The sequence below is a fragment of the Rhinopithecus bieti genome, unplaced genomic scaffold (assembly GCF_001698545.2).
Source record: "Rhinopithecus bieti isolate Rb0 unplaced genomic scaffold, ASM169854v2 scaffold_3043, whole genome shotgun sequence".
Classification (NCBI taxonomy): domain Eukaryota; kingdom Metazoa; phylum Chordata; class Mammalia; order Primates; family Cercopithecidae; genus Rhinopithecus; species Rhinopithecus bieti.
The window spans coordinates 975,304-993,203 of record NW_016804580.1 but is presented as its reverse complement, the minus strand read 5'-3'; the positions used below and the strand labels follow the sequence as shown (position 1 = coordinate 993,203).

Genomic DNA, 17,900 nt, shown 5'->3' with positions numbered 1-17,900 from the left:
AGTTTATATTTCAAAGGTTTTTAGTATTTTCACAAAATTGAAAATCTTAGAAAATTATTTTGTAAAAATCAAAAATCCTTGAAAGGGCTACCTGATTACTATCACTGAGATGTTTATTTTCACAGAACACTTTATTTACTACTTATTTTGAACTGATTCAAATGAAAGCTGTCTTTGGTTAAAACAAACAAAAGTACTTTTGGTATTTTTTTTTACCAAAAACAAACATAAAAAAGGTAAAGAATGATTTGCCACAAATAACTCACCAATGGATTTAAAATCCTTGTGCAAAACTCTGTCTTGGAGGTAGCGTCCTTGTTGAAAAGAGAGTCTGAATGCTAGCCACTTCCACCTCCGTGTGATCAGAAAAGTTCAAAGGATGCTCGAGTAGTCGTCTTTAAAGGAGAAGCCTCCTGTGTCGTGCTTCCCATAGGGGTGTTTTTGTGAACGAGCTGCTGCATTGCACCTGTGTGTGCCGCTTGCAATTCACTTCACTGCTCAGGGTCTCAATTATCTCAAAGATAAACAAAGAAGCTGGATTACTTGTTCTAAAGTTCGTTTAAATGTAGTGATCTTTTTGAATGATTTCTGTGAAGCTGAAAGAGCACTACATACTGGAATGCATATATTAATTATGCATATTTTTCCTCTAAGATTGCAACAGAGACTATCACAAGGCATTTGGCAACCTGAGGAGCCCTGGATGGCCAGATAACTATAACAGTGACATGGATTGCACCATTACTGTCACGGCCCCCCAGAACCACACCATTTCTCTCTTTTTTCATTCATTTGGCATCGAGAACTCAGTTGAATGCAGAAACGATTTCTTGGAGGTAACATGCATTTGAATATCATTTGAATGAAATATTTAAAAGATGGTGGATCACTTAAGATTTTACATCTTTTCTCTAGTGCTGCTAATACTATATGATTCTTATTTGTTTCATTAATTTATTCATGACCCTTTTATTCCCTAAACATTTACAGAGCACCAGTCCAAACACCAGAAATTGGGAACCTCAGGGCCCTCAGGAGACTCCTAGTCTGGTGGGAAGGACCGATGGAGTATAGCCAATTACAGCACAATGTGTAAAGGACTAACTGGGTCCAGCATGGGTAGGAGTCCCTAACTCAGTCTGGGAACTAGAAGGCTTAAGAGAGCAATATGTAAGTTGAGACATAAAAGGATCAGAGGGAAGTCTAAGGACAACATGCTGATTCTTCAAATGAAACAGAATGATACCAAAGAGCTCACGTCATTTCCCTTACTACAGTAAGTTTGGGGCATTGTCAACATCCTCTAAAGACAAGTGTTTCCTTGAATAAGTGCTCCCTGGTCACAGGAGGTGTGCTCTGTCCTTTCTCCACCACAACTCCAGAGCTTGAATTTGGGCACAAAAGTGACTTTGCTGTTTGCCCATCCTCCACCCACCTGCCCTACACTCCCACCCCAGGACACACTGAGAGAGAAGCCCCCCTTGCACCTGGAGTAGGCAGAGCCATGCGCCTCTTGGGCTTGAACCTTTGGGATCCTCCAGTGCCCCCGATGAGCTCCCTCTGTGCTCTTTCTGCCCCATCGCCTGCATTGGGCATGTGAGATGGGACATGAACATCATTGCTCATAGGCAGGAGACAGTCTGAATAAGCCTCATCTGATGTGGACCCAGTGTGTAGAACTCAGCACCTGTGTTTTGTCAGAAAACCCCAGAGCTCATGGGGTTGTAAGCTTTGCAAGCTCTGTTGAAAATACATTCATCCTTAGGAAATGTACTTAGATGGAACCTAAGACCCAAGAACATAAGGATGCTGAATTCTTCTGTGAGTGGAGTTTAAATCTAAACCTCAACCTGACCGTCTCTCAGTTGGCTTTGTTTCACCACACAAGAGTCTTCAGTAAAGTTTCCCAAAAGTGTGCTTGTTCGTCTACACCTGATCTGGAGTTGTATTTTTTATTTTATTTTTTTTCTCACTGCCTCTTTGATCAGGACTTCATTCAGAATAAGCTGCCCAAGATGATTTGATCTTTGTAGCATAGACAAATGTACCGGTGTATGCAGCAGGCTCCTTTCCTTCTGTGGGAGGATTCTTTCCAGCGGGCCTCTGTTCAGCTGCTAGTTGCTTGGTAGCTTCAGCCTTTGTTCCCAACAAAACATCTTCAGCTTCTTAGCACCAAGGGCCTTCTTTCTTTTCTTTCTTCTTTCTTTTCTCTCCTGCAACCCCCTCATCTGATTTGGCTTCTAGGGCTGCTGTCACCTTCTGCCCAGCCTATCCAGGAAGGGTGTCCCGGCACATGGTCTTTGCATATGGGTTTAGCTTCAACATGATTCCTGATGCAGAGTTTTATCATCCTGGAAAGCTCTCCCCTTTGGAATTCATCTAAATCCTTTATTCATCAATAGCCTTAACATATAGTGCTATAAATAACACTCAGAGGAAGCTCATGCCTTTTCTAAAGGAATACTCGCCATGACGGGAGACCAAAAGATGTATGTAGCAGGAAGGAAATGAAGAGACAAATACAGTTATTCTTTGTGCCGGTCAGGTTATTCAACTTGGACCTATGTACCTCCCCCACCATGGAGATCCAAATATTTATATGAAGTGTAAAGCAGAAAGAATGAGGGGAGCGGGATCTGGAGGAAAGATGGAATAATCCCGTTAGGTTGGAGTCACAGTGCAACTAACTCTTAACTCACTCCAGCTTGAATGGACCATTATTGATCAGAGTCAGCATTTGCCATTTGCCTGATAGATGCTGGGAAGCAAAGCCTTGCTTTCCAGCCATGGAGAGTGAGAACTCCTCCTCCTAGCTGTCTGTCATTACTCCACAGAATGGATCTGAAACTTCCTGTCCCATAAGCAAAGAAAGGAAACCACCACTTAGGCCTCTAAAATGTGGCCCCATCTGGCTCTCAGTGGGAAGACTGTAGGCATAGTTTCTCGGCAGTTGTACCAGGAAGCCTCAGCATTCCGTTCTTGTGAACTGCAGTGGGAACGGAAATGTCTGACTGAGGATTCTTACTGTGTTACTCCCAAGCAAGGGCTGAGCTCTAGACCATGCTTGGAATCTGCTAGTGTTTTCCTGCCTTCACCTCCCCTTTCAGGATCCCCTGATGTCCCAGAGATGCCTGCTGCTCTCAGTGGTCCCATTCCTCCTAGGAGAGGAAAGTGAATAAGACAAGTTGTCAGCAATGTCAGTGGATATTAGTATCTCGCTGCTCCTCTCAGAGCAACGGCATTTTAAAAGAGGACCCCAAGGGAAAAACACCCAAACTCAAGAGCATGGTGATGGCAGGTCTTATATATGGCAGCCCTCCCATCTTTTAGTGGATGACTGGCTACTCTGTCATGGCAAGGCTACTTTGTTTAAACGTGTAGCGGAATAATCCCCAAAGCACTAAAAAGGCATTATTCTCTCCCATGGGCTACTACATAGACCTGAAAGGAATCTCACCTGATCAACACAGCCCAGCAAGATGTCTTAACTCTGTGACTTAAGATACCAGCAATTAACCAATTAACCAAAGTTTAAACCATGGAATTATAAAGGGAACAGAGGAACTTCCAATATTTTGAATACATAGATCAGTAAAATCAGCATTTCCACATGTCAGTCGGGTTCCAGCATACATTGCCTGTGTAACGTTTCTGTAGGAAGCGCCGAGAGCCCTCCTGGAAGAAGGGCTGGTTGTGAATGCAGGGTGGGAGCCAGGCTGGGGGACAGAAAGTGGTTCAGTTCACAATGTGGTTCTCTCTCCCCATAAAACACCAGCTCGTCTCCTGTTTTTATATGTGTCTACTCAAAAATAAGTTGAAACAAAAAAGCAGCGAGGCCTGGGAATGTGTTTGTAGAACACATTTAACAACAGACATTGTATAGATTTATAACTCTGTCCTTTGCCCATATAGAAATTCCTTTTGTTCTGAACTTTATTATACTTTGCATTGTATTTTTTCATAGCCCCTTTATAGCCAAGTAATTTTTAATCGGAAACACGTGCACACACACACACACACACACACACACACACTGAAAAGGTGTAATAGTTGACTGGAAACAGAGCAGGCAACATTGCCCCACCCATCCCCACCTTTTAAAATTCACTTTACCTACATTCTCCAAAATGTTTCCCCATAAGCAAAGGCTGCAGGATCACAGCACAAACTATGGCATAAAAAAGCTGCCTGGTGTTTTAATTACTATAGGTTAACAGATATTTCTGAATCAAAATGCAAATGTTTTTTGATCTACACGTGGAACATTTTTCCCCTTTGCATGTGAAGGTGACTTCTGCATGTATTTTCAGAAAACCCTTCATTCTTAACTATAAAAAAGACAAAGCTTTTCCAAACAGTGTCATCATTCAAATTGTCTCCCATTTTAATGTGTATACCTTAGAGAGGAAAGTGTGAGGTTAATAATGAATGACTCTTTCCTCAAGGTGAGAAATGGAAGTAACAGCAATTCACCATTACTGGGCAAGTACTGTGGGGCTCTGCTACCAAGCCCTGTCTTTTCTCAAAATAATGAACTGTACCTACGATTTAAGAGTGATAGTGTAACTTCTGATCGTGGATATGAAATCATCTGGACTTCATCACCCTCTGGTAAGACATTTGCACTTTGTACGGGAAAGCAGTGTGAGAAAACCAGGAGGTGTCTAACAGAAAAGGCAAAGTAACCTTATATTTTAGCTACCTGTGTACCTGATTAGTTTATGTTAAGAATAAAGATTTTTAACCATGAAAGTACAGATTACTTTTTTTGTTTTTGAAATGCAGTGTCGCTCTGTCACCCAGGCTGGAGTGCAGTGGTGTGATCTTGGCCCACTGCAACCTCCACCTCCTGGGTTCAAGTGATTCTCCTACCTCAGTCTCCCAAGTAGCTGAGATTACAGGCATACGCCACCATGCCCAGCTAATTTTTGTATTTTTAGTAGAGACAGGGTTTCCCCATATTGGCCAGGCTGGTCTCGAACTCCTGAACTCAGGTGATCCACCCGTGTCAGCCTCGCAAAGTGCTGGGATTACAGGCATGAGCCACTGCGCCTGGCCAAATTACTTTAAATTCTACATTTATTCATTATTTCTGTTTATAAAAGAATATATATTGATATATGAAGCATATATAAGGTAAGGTATGAAGATTTAAAGATTCCTTGGTAAATTAAATTTTGTTAGACTTTTGACTAAGGAAGTTCTTTGAGAATTTAAAGAAAACTTTTACCAAAATCCAACTTATGAACACATTCTGGCATATATATAAGTGGTTGTGCTTCTCGCAGGCCCTGACATTTCCTGGCGGTGCTGGAGATAAATTGCTTTTTTAGGGTAGTATCTTCTCACATTTTTGGTTGGCTGTTTATCAAACAACGAAAGAAAATTTAAGTCATGTCAATACATTTAATGCAAGAGAGGAGAAATACTTTTATGAAATGTCCCGAAATACCAAAATATCTTCAAAATAAGAAAGATAAACAGAATTCACTTTAAATATCTTAAGAAAAGGGTTCTATTAAGACAATTGTGGTAATGGAATCTTGACACCCAAAGGAAGCTTAAAGATGATCTCCAATGCTCAAATTTTATCGACGAGCAAATAAAACACCAAGATTAAGCTAGGTGCTGTGGCTCACGCCTATAATCCCTGGGAGACCAAGGCGGGTGGATCACCTGAGGTCAGGAGTTCCAGACCAGCGTGATCCACATGGTGAAACCCCGTCTCCGCTAAAAATACAAAAATTAACTGGGTGTAGATCCCAGCTACTGGGGAGGCTGAGACTGGAGAATCACTTCAACTTGGGAGATGGAGGCTGTAGTGAGCCAAGATCACACCACTGCACTCCAGCCTGGGTGACAGAGCAAGACTCTGTCTCAAAAAAAAAAAAAAAAAAAAAAAAAAACCCAAAAAAAAGCCACCATGAACCCAGGAGGCAGAGCTTGAAGTGAGCCAAGATCGTGCCACTGCACTCCAGCCTGGGCGACAGAGCAAGACTCCATCTCAAAAAACAAAAACAAAAACAGAACCCACCAAGATTAATGAGTTGCCCAAAATGCTCCACTAGACTGAGATGGAGGTAGTATTAGGTCTTGGTGGTTATTAGCCCAGTAAAGTCACTGTTATAATGAAGTCATTCGTGCCACCACCTACAATAACACACTCCCTCTTAGTTTAGTGCTGAATTTTACTTCTAATTTTACTTCACTCGCATCATTAGCATCAACTCAGGGGACCCAAACATCTCTACACCATCGAAAGCACACAGAGAACAACTTGATTTTCTTCCACAGTTTATCAAGGTGTTTTTTTTTTTTTCCATTCTGCTCTCAACACCCAGTTTTAAAGTACAGTCCTGGAGGAAGTTTTCCCGGGGTCGTGAAATGCACGCAAAGGCACGTGTGTGGAGGATGGAAGAGGTGGAGGTGGCAATGGGAAGACAGGGGAAGGGAGGAGAAAGGGTGCAGCCCAAAGAAGAGGAACAGGAAAAGGGGTTTCTGCCTCCATTATTCTCACAGAGAGTCTCAGCACCTTAAGAAAATAAAATCGTATTGCCTCACGAGCCAGACTGGACGGCTTATATGTTGTTGAATCACACTTCCTGTCCTGTTTTCCTTGCAGGATGTGGTGGAACTCTTTATGGAGACAGAGGCTCATTCACCAGCCCTGGCTATCCAGGCACCTACCCAAACAACACGCACTGTGAGTGGGCTCTAGTGGCTCCTGCTGGAAGGCTTGTCACCGTCAACTTCTACTTTATCAGCATTGACGATCCAGGAGACTGTGTACAGAACTATCTCACACTCTACGATGGGCCCAACGCCAGCTCTCCATCTTCTGGACCATACTGTGGAGGCGTGAGTAAAACAAGCATTTTATTTTCCCATTTGTTGTTTTTAGACAATGAGAGTCACTTAGTGTAGACTTTTTTTTCTTTTTTTTTTTTTTGAGACGGCATTTCGCTCTTGTCGCCCAGACTGGAGTGCAGTGGCACGCAATCTCGGCTCACTGCAACCGCCGCCTCCCAGGTTCAAGCAATTCTGCCTCAGCCTCCTGAGTAGCTGGGATTACAGGCGCCAGCTGTGTGCTTTCTGTGCATCACGCCACCACGCCCGGCTAATTTTTGTACTTTTAGTAGAGACGGGATTTCGCCATGTTGGCCAGGCTGGTCTCGAACTTCTGACATCAGGTGATCCGCCCGTTTCGGCCTCCCAAAGTGCTGGGATTACAGGGGTGAGCCACTGCTCCGGGCCTAGTGTAGACTTAAAGGCAGACACTTGCAGAGTAGGAAGCACAGCCTTTAACAAATTGAGCAGTTTTCCGACTTGCCTTTCTATTCTGGGAGCATGAGTGCCATCTGGTGGACATTGCGTTAAATTGCTATTAAGAGTTACCAAAATCGGCTCTGCCTCAGATCACCTGTGGAGTTACTTACATTAGACTTCCGGTTCCCACCAAAACCCACTAATCGGGATTTCCCAAGGAGGAGTCACAACATGCTGTTTTTTTAAAAAAGCTCCCTCTGTGACGTTAGTGCACTGCCTAGGGTTGAATACCCATGTTTATTTCTGCATAAATAGAACTATAGAAAATTTGGACACCTGGCTCTATTTTATCTACTTTTTGCTGAAAACTGCAGTAATTCTTTGCAGAAATGGTGACTGATAGTTTGTTTTTGTAAAGCTCTGGTATCTTCCCTAAACAACAACTCAGAATCTGACGTTGATTCAATATTGCAGGCATCTGTGCTTACGAGCCTCTCATTTGATGTGCAAGTAGATACTTAAAGAGAGTAAAGGCTCACACCTGTAATCCCAACACTTTGAGAGGCCCAGGCCTTGAGGAGGCTCCCAGGATCACTTGAGGTCAGAAGTTTGAGACTAGACTGGCCAACATGGGGAAATCCCGTCTCTACTAAAAATACAAAAATTACCTGGCATAGTGGCACACGCCTGTAATCCCAGCTACTAGGGAGGCTGAGGCAAAAGAATTGCATGAGCCCTGGAGGCGGAAGTTGCAGTGAGCTGAGATGGCGCCACTCCACTCCAACCTGGGCAACAGAGCCGGACTCGATCTCAAAAAACAAGAGAGTAAGTAAGGGAAAATTGGCTGTTGGCAAGCGGGTATCTGTTTCTGATTTTTCTGCCGTTTAATCATCTTAGGCTTTGTAATCAAACTAGACAGAAAACTGTATCAGCTGGAAATCTAGATGGTTTTTAAAGTATAACTTACTATTTATAAAATTGATAAATGCTGTTTTCAGAAGTATCAGAAAATAGACTAATTTTTCTAAAACCCTGGGCATTCTCATATATTCTTAACACCTTTCTTTGAATATATTTGTATATATTTTCATGCACATTTTTTACTGTTTGATGGTGTGTTTTTTCCACTTACCAATATATGATTAGTATCTTATATCAATAAAAACACTGGTGCATCATATTTAAGTTTTGGAGAGTATTCCATTGCATGAGTGTGGTCTAATTTATTTAACGAAGCCCCTCTAAGTGGACATACAGGTCTCTTGAACTTTTTGCAACTACAGACAACACTTAATAAACTTTTTGGTAGTGATATCTTTATACATATAGTTATATATTACTTGGTGAGAAATGGTAATCACAGGACCAGCAGACACTGTATCACAGGGATGCACAGAAACCACACAGAGAGAGACCCCAGTAAATGTGCCACACATCAGATTTAGAAGCTAATCAGCTCTCAGACATTGAATTGAAATTTACAAACATTTCAAAAGGGAGGAAAAGAGACAAGTTTAACAATACAATGACTTTATATTGGTAGGGTTTTTTTTGTGTGTGGGCATGGTTTTCAGCAGCTTGCAAACATACAACCCCATTTGATCCCCAGAATGACAATACGATAAGGTAGAAAGAACAAGTATATCCTGGTCTTGTATAAACCGAGTCCAGGTTTATACTGAACAAGTATAAACCAAGTCACTGAGAGAAGTGACGGCCATTTAATCCAATGCCACGTTAAGTTGAAATATATAGCGAGATACATCAATTTTTTAAACTGTTGGTGTTCACAGTATTTTCCCAGTTTTACATTTTCTTTTATGAATGTGGATATAATTTCACATGTAATTTTTTTTCTGAAAGGTACCACCGATTTCTTTAACACTTTATAAATGTTAAACATAAATGAAAAAATGTAAAACATAAGTGTAAAACATGAAGTCAATTTACATACAGAGGTAGCTCTTATTTTGCTAATATTTACATACTTACAACTTTTTGTAAATTGTAATATTTTGCTAATATTTACATACATATAACTTTTACATTTTACATACATATTTACATGCATAGTTACATACATACAAAAGTTGTATGTATGTATAAAAAGTTGAATTGTATACCGAAGGAGTATACATATAAAAGTATACAGCTTGTATGTATTGTATACTCCTTCGGTATACAATTCAACTTTTTATATATGTAAATATGCATGCAAATATGTATGTTAAATGTAAATTTGTAATATTTACATACATATAATATTTACATGCATACAATTTACATACAGAGGTAGCTCCTTATTTTGCTAATATAAACATAAACCATGATTTGGAGATATTTTATATTATGGTAAATACCATTGTTCACAGGGAAATCCTATATCCCTTGCAGCTACAGAATATGAACATCTAGCAAATGAACGAGTAACGGGAAAAACAAGGAGAATCAAAGGGGATTCTAAAACTTCTGTTGACTGTCCATATTAGTTTGTCAATATAAAATAAGTTGTTGACATTTGGAAGCATTTAAATGGAAGTAAAAAGTAGACGTGCATAGGAATAAAAATATTGTATATTCCTTGATGTATCTCTTACAGAGAAAAATCTACACTCATTTGAGTAAGTGAGTGTCTTGGAAATAAGTCTGTTTTGATGACTTGGGGTAGGGCTGAGGCAGGAAAAGCCAGTAATGTAAGCATCATGAGAGCAGGGCTTTTTGCCTGTTTTGCTCTTTTTTTTATGTTCCTACTACTAAAAACAATACCTGCAGCGTGGCAGTGCCTTGACCAATATTTGCCAAATGAATGAATAGAAAGTGAGAGACAACAGGGACCCATCTGTCCCCCCAACACACACACACACTCACACTGTTCCACAGAAGTATGTGAAATAAATCTCAAGAGGAAACTACAAACATTGATGAAAATAGTATGTTTTACTTAATATAATCATTTTAATTCCATATGTATTTCAGAAAAATTAAATTTGCAGTAAGAATCTGAATAAGAAGTTCAAATGTTTTGATAACAGTTTTATTGAGATATAATTTATATACCATACATTTACATACATACAATTTACATACCATATAATTCATCTCCTTAAAGTATACAATTCAGTGGTTTTTAGTAGATTCACAGAGCTGTGTGCCCATTATCAGCACAGCCAATTTTGAGACACTTTCATTACTCATTACCCCCCAAAAGAAACCCTGTACCCATTAGCAGTCCTTCCCCATTTTCCCTCAACTCTCCACGCCCAGAAATATTCCTTTGTAAAGTATTTGCATTCATTCTTCAAGAAATACATGCAGGTTCACCGTAAATTCTATAAAGTTTCTTTATGTGGTGCTTTGTTTCTAGGCTAACATTTCTAGAAAAACGTTCAAATATGTGAAATATGTAATTTGATATTTTTTGTTTTTTCAATTTTAGGACACCAGCATAGCTCCCTTCGTGGCTTCCTCAAATCAGGTCTTCATAAAATTTCATGCTGATTATGCACGGCATCCATCCGCTTTCCGATTAACTTGGCACAGCTAAGCGGGTAACAACTCATGTTCACTCAGCACTTCCCCTCTGCAGCACGCTGGACAGGACTCTGCCATCTTTATACACGACCCCTGCTGACGCCACAGAGAATAAGCTGAACTTTTATGGTTTTCACCAAGCCGTGGATAGAATCGATATTTGTAGGCCAGGCATGGTGGCTCACGCCCCTATATTCTCAGCACTTTGGGAGGCCAAGGCAGGTGGATCACCTGAGGTCAGGAGTTTGAGACCAGTCTGGCCAACATGGTGAAACCCCATCTCTACTCAAAATACAAAAATTAGCCAGGCGTGGTGGCGGGTGCCTGTAGTCCCAGCCGCTCAAGAGGCTGAGGCAGGAGAATTGCTTGAACCCAGGAGGTAGAGCTTGCAGTGAGCTGAGATCACACCACTGCACTCCAGCCTGGGTGACATAGCGAGACTCCATCTCAAAAAAAAAGAATCAATATTTGTACATTTTCTCGAACATAGAACATAGCTTCTTTAGTCTTGAGTGTGCATTTCATTCTAATATTTTGAGCTGAAATTTAAAAAAAACTTTGAAAGACTTGGAAATGATTATGGCATATATGATATACATTTTTAAAAGTTAATAATAATAGCCAGGGGCAGTGGCTCATACCTGTAATCCCAGCACATTGGGAGGCCATGGTGGGAGGATTGCTTGAACCTAGGAGTTTGAGACCAGTCTGGGCAACAAAGTGAGACCTTATTTCTACAAAAAATCAAAAAATTAACCAGGCATGGTGGCATGCACCTGTGGTTCCAGCTACACAGGAGGTTGAAGCAGGAGGATCACTTGAGCCCAGTAGATTAAGGCTGCAGTGAAACCCTGTGAACTAACCATGGTACTCCAGCCTGGGCGACAGACTGAGACCCTGTCTCATAAATGACAACAAGAACAACAAAAGTTAATCATAATATAGAAGCATAAATTTCTTGTGAATGTTCAATTAGGTATAATAAACATTATTGAATTGTACACAATTATGCTGCATTAATTTTTTGACTTATTAAAACTCTGTCTTTCACTATGGGGCATATATAAATTTTCAAGTTTAATTTTTATATTTTGGCAAAGAATTCAATATATATATGAATCTTCCAGAGCATCAGTTCTGGAGCCAAGCTGCCTGAGTTTGAATTTTAACTGTACTAGTTAAGTGCTTACGTAATCTCTCTGTGCTCAGTTTCTTCATTTGTATAATGGGATTATTTTACCTGTCTCACAGGGTTGCGATAATTAAGTATATATGTGTAAGGACTGAGAGCAATACCTAATGCATATCAAGTAATTAGTAAATGCTAGCTTCTATGTCAATTAGTAGAAGTATGACTCACCTCCCTACCATACAGATGTACCTGCTTTTCCCATACTCCTCCAAAGCCAGGCCCAAGTCTCACCTATGTTTACCTTTTGCCATGCCCCAGGTCAATCTGAGCTTCTCCAAAGACCTTGCCTTAACTACAGAGAAATTAGCTATAACCTCTGAATTCTCTATTTCCCTCCCATTTGCCTCAAACTTCTGTTTCTCCTGGCCATGCTGAACCTTTTCTTCATTTATCCCCAGGACCCTGTACTCTCCTGGTTATTTAATTTCTCTGAGTATTCTCCACTCTCTTGTAGAATAGTGGCCCTCTTCACACAGCTCCACTAGGCAGTGCCCCAGTAGGAACTCAGTGTGGGGCACCCAACCCCGCATTTCCCTGTTACACTGCCCTAGTAGAGGTTTTCTGTGAGGACTCTGCCCCTGCAGAAGGCTTCTTCCTGAAAACCCAGCTTTTTCCATACCACCTCCAAAATCTAGGCAGAAGCTGCCAGGAATCTACCACTCTTGTACTCTGTGTGCCTGCAGGTTTAACACCACGTGGAAGCTGCCAAGCCTTGTGGCTTTCATTCTCCAAAGCAGCAGCCCAAGCTTTACCTGGGCCCCTTTGAGCCGTAGCTGGAGCTGGAGTGACCAGGGTGTGGGGAGCCCTGTCTTGAGGCTGTGCAGGCAAGCAGGGCCCTGGGCCTGGCCCGTGAAATCATTCTTTCTCCTAGGCCTCTTGGCCTGTGATGGGAGGGGTTTCAGCAAAGGTTTCCGAAATGCCTTTGGGGCCCTTTCTCTATTATCTTGGATATTAGCAGTTGACTCCCTTTTAGTTATGCAGATTATGTCTAGCAAGTGGATGCTCCACAGCCTGCTTGAATTCCTCTCCTGAAAAAGGTTTTTCTTTCTCTGCCAGCCTGTAAATCTTCCAAATTTTTACATTCCGCTTTCCTTTTTAATATAAGTTCCAATTTAAAGTCATTTCTTCGCTCCCACATCTGAGCACATGCTATTAGAAGTAGCCAGCCCAAATCTTGAACACTTTGCTGTTTAGCAGTTTTTTCCACCAGATACCCCAGGTTGCCACTCTTCAGTTCAAACTTCCACAGATCCCTAGGGCATGGACAGAATGCAGCCACGCTCTTTGCTAAGGCATAATATGTGTCACCTTTGCTCCAGTTCCCACTAAGTTCCTCATTACCATCCAAGACCTGGGCAGCCTGGACATCATTATCCATATCACTATCAGAATTTTAGTCACAACTTTTAACCAGTCTCTAAGAAGTTCCAATTTTTCCCTCATCTTTCTGTCTTCTGAGCCCTCCAAACTCTACCAACCTCTACCCATTACCTTGTTCCAAAGTCAGTTCCACATTTTCAGATAACTTTATAACAAAACCCCATTCCTGGTACCAATTTTCTGTTTCAGCTCATTCTTGCATTGCTATAAAGAAATACCTGAGACTGGGTAATTTATAAAGAAAAGAGGTTTAATCTGTTCACAGTTCTGTAGGCTTTATAGGAAACATGGTGCTGACATCTACTTGGCTTCTGGGGTGGCTTTGGGAAGCTTATAATCATGGAAGAAGGCAAAGGGGAAACAGGCATGTCACATGGTGAAAGCAGGAGCAAGACAGTGAGAGTAGGGGGCAGGTGCCACACATTTTTGTGACCAGATCTCATGTGAACTCAGAGCGAGAGTTATCACCAAGGGGATGGTCCAAGCCATCCATGAGGGATCCACCCCCATGATCTAAACACCTCCCACCAGGCCCATCTCCAACACTGGGTGTTACAACTCAACATGAGATCTGCACAGGGACAAATACCCAAACTCTATGATATATTTATGCTCGACCATTGCCTATTCCTTAACACAATATGTTAAGTGAAAATAAACATCATGGTTTGCCATTTAACAAGAAGTAGAAAGTTCAACAGCACATCCTTATCTCCAGTGCTGCCAGACACGTAACTAGGTGAGGTAGATATGAGCTTCCTTTTCATAAGAAAATTCAAATGCTTTTATAAAGTTTTTCACTGCCTCTAGAAAAGCAGATGCCTTTACAAAGGAGATTTGCTTGATGTTAATTATGCAAAATCAAGGATTATTAAGAACATGAGACCAAGTGAATGAAAGAAGCTGAGGAATATATCACTTCATCTTACTCTAATACTCAAATGCCAGAGAAATTATTTCTGGACAGAGGATGGAGCCACATGAATAAAACACTCACCTTAAAAATTCAGCTACTTGGGAGGCTGAGGCAGGAGAATCACTTGAGCCTGGGAGGCGGAGGTTTCAGTGAGCCAACATCGCGCCACTGCACTCCAGTGTGGGTTACAGAGTGAGACTCCAGATCTCAAGAAAACAAACAACAACAACAACAATTCCTGCTCCCTTTTTGTATTATGGATAGATAGATCAACTTTATGGGTGACAATTCTATTGGAAAGGATGGTGAATGCAATGAATAACACCATCAAATCCAAAAGGTCTTGAGAAGCTAGAACAATGGGCCAATTGTAACAGATGAAATGTGACAGATATAAGATCTTCCTCTTTTATCAAAAAATGAATTGCAAAAGTACAGAATACAGGGCAAGTTTAACAATAACATGAAATAACATAGTACTTTTCTGAAAGCAAGATTAACATGATGTCACTGTCAAAAAAATGATGCTTTGATCATGGACTGCATCATTAGAGTAACGGTATCATTTCCACTTAGAAGGGCATGCTTTTCTAGGAGGCATATTGGAATATCCGGGAGGTGTGTACCTGAAATTGAGGAAAGCATATTTTAAAATTAAAAATACAGAAAAAAGAGACAAAATGAAGCTTTACAAAATCTTCCAGGCTAGGCATCTAGGAAATAAGCAGTGATTCTTTAGTGGGTTAGGGGATGGTGAGGCTTGGGAGAATGATATTTTCATGTATTGCAAAGGGAAGTAGTTATTGAGTAATTCAGTGTTCGAGTAATTCAGCTGGAAGAAGGAGAAAAGAGTCGACTCTACTCTCATTAGTAAGACCCATCGTATATCCTCTGGTTCTGCTTTACATTTAATTCACTTGTTTCCAAATGTTTACTGAGCATCAGCTATGTGACATGTACTAAATGCACTGAGGATAAAGGAGAGAACAAGACAGCCATACAGGACTATCAGCTGATGTCTCCCGACTTCACAAAGCACACTTCCCAGCTCCATCTGCTTGATTTCCTGAGCCCGTCCTGAAGCAAAAACCTTAATATTCTTATCTGGTGAAACATACATTGAGCCAGCTTCCCGGATCTAATGGCCAAGGGATAAGTTTCCTGATTCCAAATTGTGTAACCACGAAGTTTCACTGCTAGCAATCAGGACCCTGAACAGACATAACAATCATCCTAGCAAATTCATTAAACCTGAGTTTGGGTGTGGGAACCCTGATTGATAGCTGGTCAGTCAGAAGTATAGGTGACAGTCAACCTAAATTGTTGTGGAAATGAACACTTAACTTGTGGGATTTGACTTTAAGTTGTAGTAGACAGTATCAGAATTCAGTTCAACTGTAAGACACCTAGCTGGTGTCTGCTGGAGAATTGTTTCACGTGTGGGGGAATCTCTGCTGTCAGAAGTGTTGAGCCTGTGAGAGTAGCAGAAACAGTTTGGTTTTTCCTGTCTCAAACAGGAGTGGAAACAAATTCCTATGAAACAGGAGTGAATGGAGGCATGCAGCTCAAAACAACTTTGAGAGAGAAATGCAGGAGGGCTGGGACTCTCTCTGTTCCAGGTGTTATCTGGATGTGGGGCTGGCAGGTGCAGTGTGAGGGGCTAAAACCAAAGTCATGAGTTGCCCTAACTGGCACTCACAATCCACTGTTTCCCTCCACCCCCAAAAGGTAGCCAGGTGATGACCTGCAGGCATTACGCTGGGTTCTTACTTCTAAAGAAATTCAACTATCAGTCTAGGGATCTAGGAGGAAAACAATACACACAAACAAGAGACCACTCCAGCTATCTAGAAAAACCAGTTCAGATCTTCACACCTGAACTCAAAAGGACAACCAAGAATCAACCACCAGAGAGGGGAAGAATCTTTCTTTTCTAAGGGAAAGACTAGATAAATACACATAAGAATGGACCCTTGAAGAAACATAACTGAGTGAACAGAAGAGGTTTAAAAACTATTATCCTCAGTGATACTTGAGAAGAGAGTACATTCATGAAACAAACGCGGGGTGTTGTTATACAGAGGACTGCGGCTGGCCGGCAGTCCAATAGGAAGAGACACCAAGGGTGTGATTGCACAGAGAAAATGCCCTGGAGGGACACCAAGAGAAGACAGTCATTCACAAGGCAAGGGGAGAGGCCACAGGATAAATCAAATCTGCTGGCACCTTTATCTTGAGCTTCCAGGACTGTGAGAAATTTCTGTCGTTTAAGCCATCCAGGCTGTGGTATATTGTTACGACAGCCCTAGCTGACTAACACAGGCGCTAATGTCTTCAGCCTACATAGTCAAGATTCACTATTAGAAATTGATGGAACAAGAAAAATTCTGATTTTTTCCAAACAAGACTTTTGCTTTAAAAGACTTAATGATTCAAGAAATAAATATGTTAGGAGATTACCTTACCAACTAATACGTATAGATGAAATTATGAAGTTAGAAAATCATCAGTGGATGCTAAAACTAGTGGGTAAAAATTAGATGAGGAATGGGACGTGATCAAGTAGCACCTCCCCCCAGCATTGTTTTTAATCATAAAGAAAAAAATAGTAACTTTATGGTGAAGAAACGTGGCAGACACTACCTTACCTAAGTGAACACCACCTATACTGGGAGTAACCGATGTCATCTGTATCTTGATATCATACAGTGGAAAAGCCACATCGCTTTAGTGGTGTTTCTCCAAAAATTCATAACCTGAAAGGGAACATCAAACTCACTTTAAAGGATATTCCACACAACACCTGTTCTGTGCTCTTAGATAATGTCTAGTTCAATAAACATAAAAGCCAAGAACGGTTCCATATCAAAGAAGAATAATGCAGGAATGACCCTTTCATCTGGAATGTTTTTTACGCAATAAATGTTTGCTTTTAAGAGTGCAGATCCTTTTTTTATCCAATTGGTTCGGAGCTATAATTACATGATTTTACCACATCTCCTTAAGGCTTTGATCCCTGCTACAATCTGCAATATATACATGCATATGTGTGGTATCCGTCTATCACCAATTTAGGTGACAATAGGAGAAAAGTGCCTGGTGCCAATCTTTATTCCATAGTATGAAATAGTCTCTCAGGATAGGGTTTTTCGTGAGAGAAGCACAGGATATTGCTGGGTGACTGCGACTGGGTCAGGAAATAGGGAGGCAGAGGGCAGCAGTTTTGCTAGAACTTAAAATTTGGTTGCTTTTGGAAGAGGAAGCGGGATATTCCTGGCAGCCAGAACGTCACGTCTCTCACAGATGTAAGTCACAGTTGGGAAAGACACATCGCTTTAGTGGTGTTTTCAAATGACTTTTGAAATAGTAGGGTTTTACTTGTAGCTTCTAGCCCTGTGGGTAGTTCCTGCTGCTCAAGAACAAAAGGGTCAGGGGTAAAAGCCAGCCTTAGAAACCTATCAAAAAAGATATCCAGCGGGGCGCTGGGGAAACGCAGACAGCGCCGGAATCCCTGCCTGGAGAAGCTCTTAGGGCGGGAAGCTGCGTGCCCCACAAGGTCCTTCAGAGGCACATTGTGGAGACGGGACGCAGGGTAGCAACTTCTGGCGAGTGGAG

General features: G+C 41.3%; 1 protein-coding gene across 1 annotated transcript in view; it reads left to right on the top strand.

Moving 5' to 3' along the window:
- CUBN (cubilin) overlaps positions 1-11,799 on the top strand; it is a 331,095-nt gene extending 319,296 nt beyond the window's left edge. Inside the window, 4 exon segments of the mRNA XM_017869190.1 lie at positions 655-836; positions 4,446-4,611; positions 6,623-6,858; positions 10,703-11,799. Of these exon segments, the coding sequence (XP_017724679.1) occupies positions 655-836; positions 4,446-4,611; positions 6,623-6,858; positions 10,703-10,810 (692 nt within the window). The 3' untranslated portion in view covers positions 10,811-11,799.
- Positions 11,800-17,900: the final 6,101 nt, after the last annotated feature.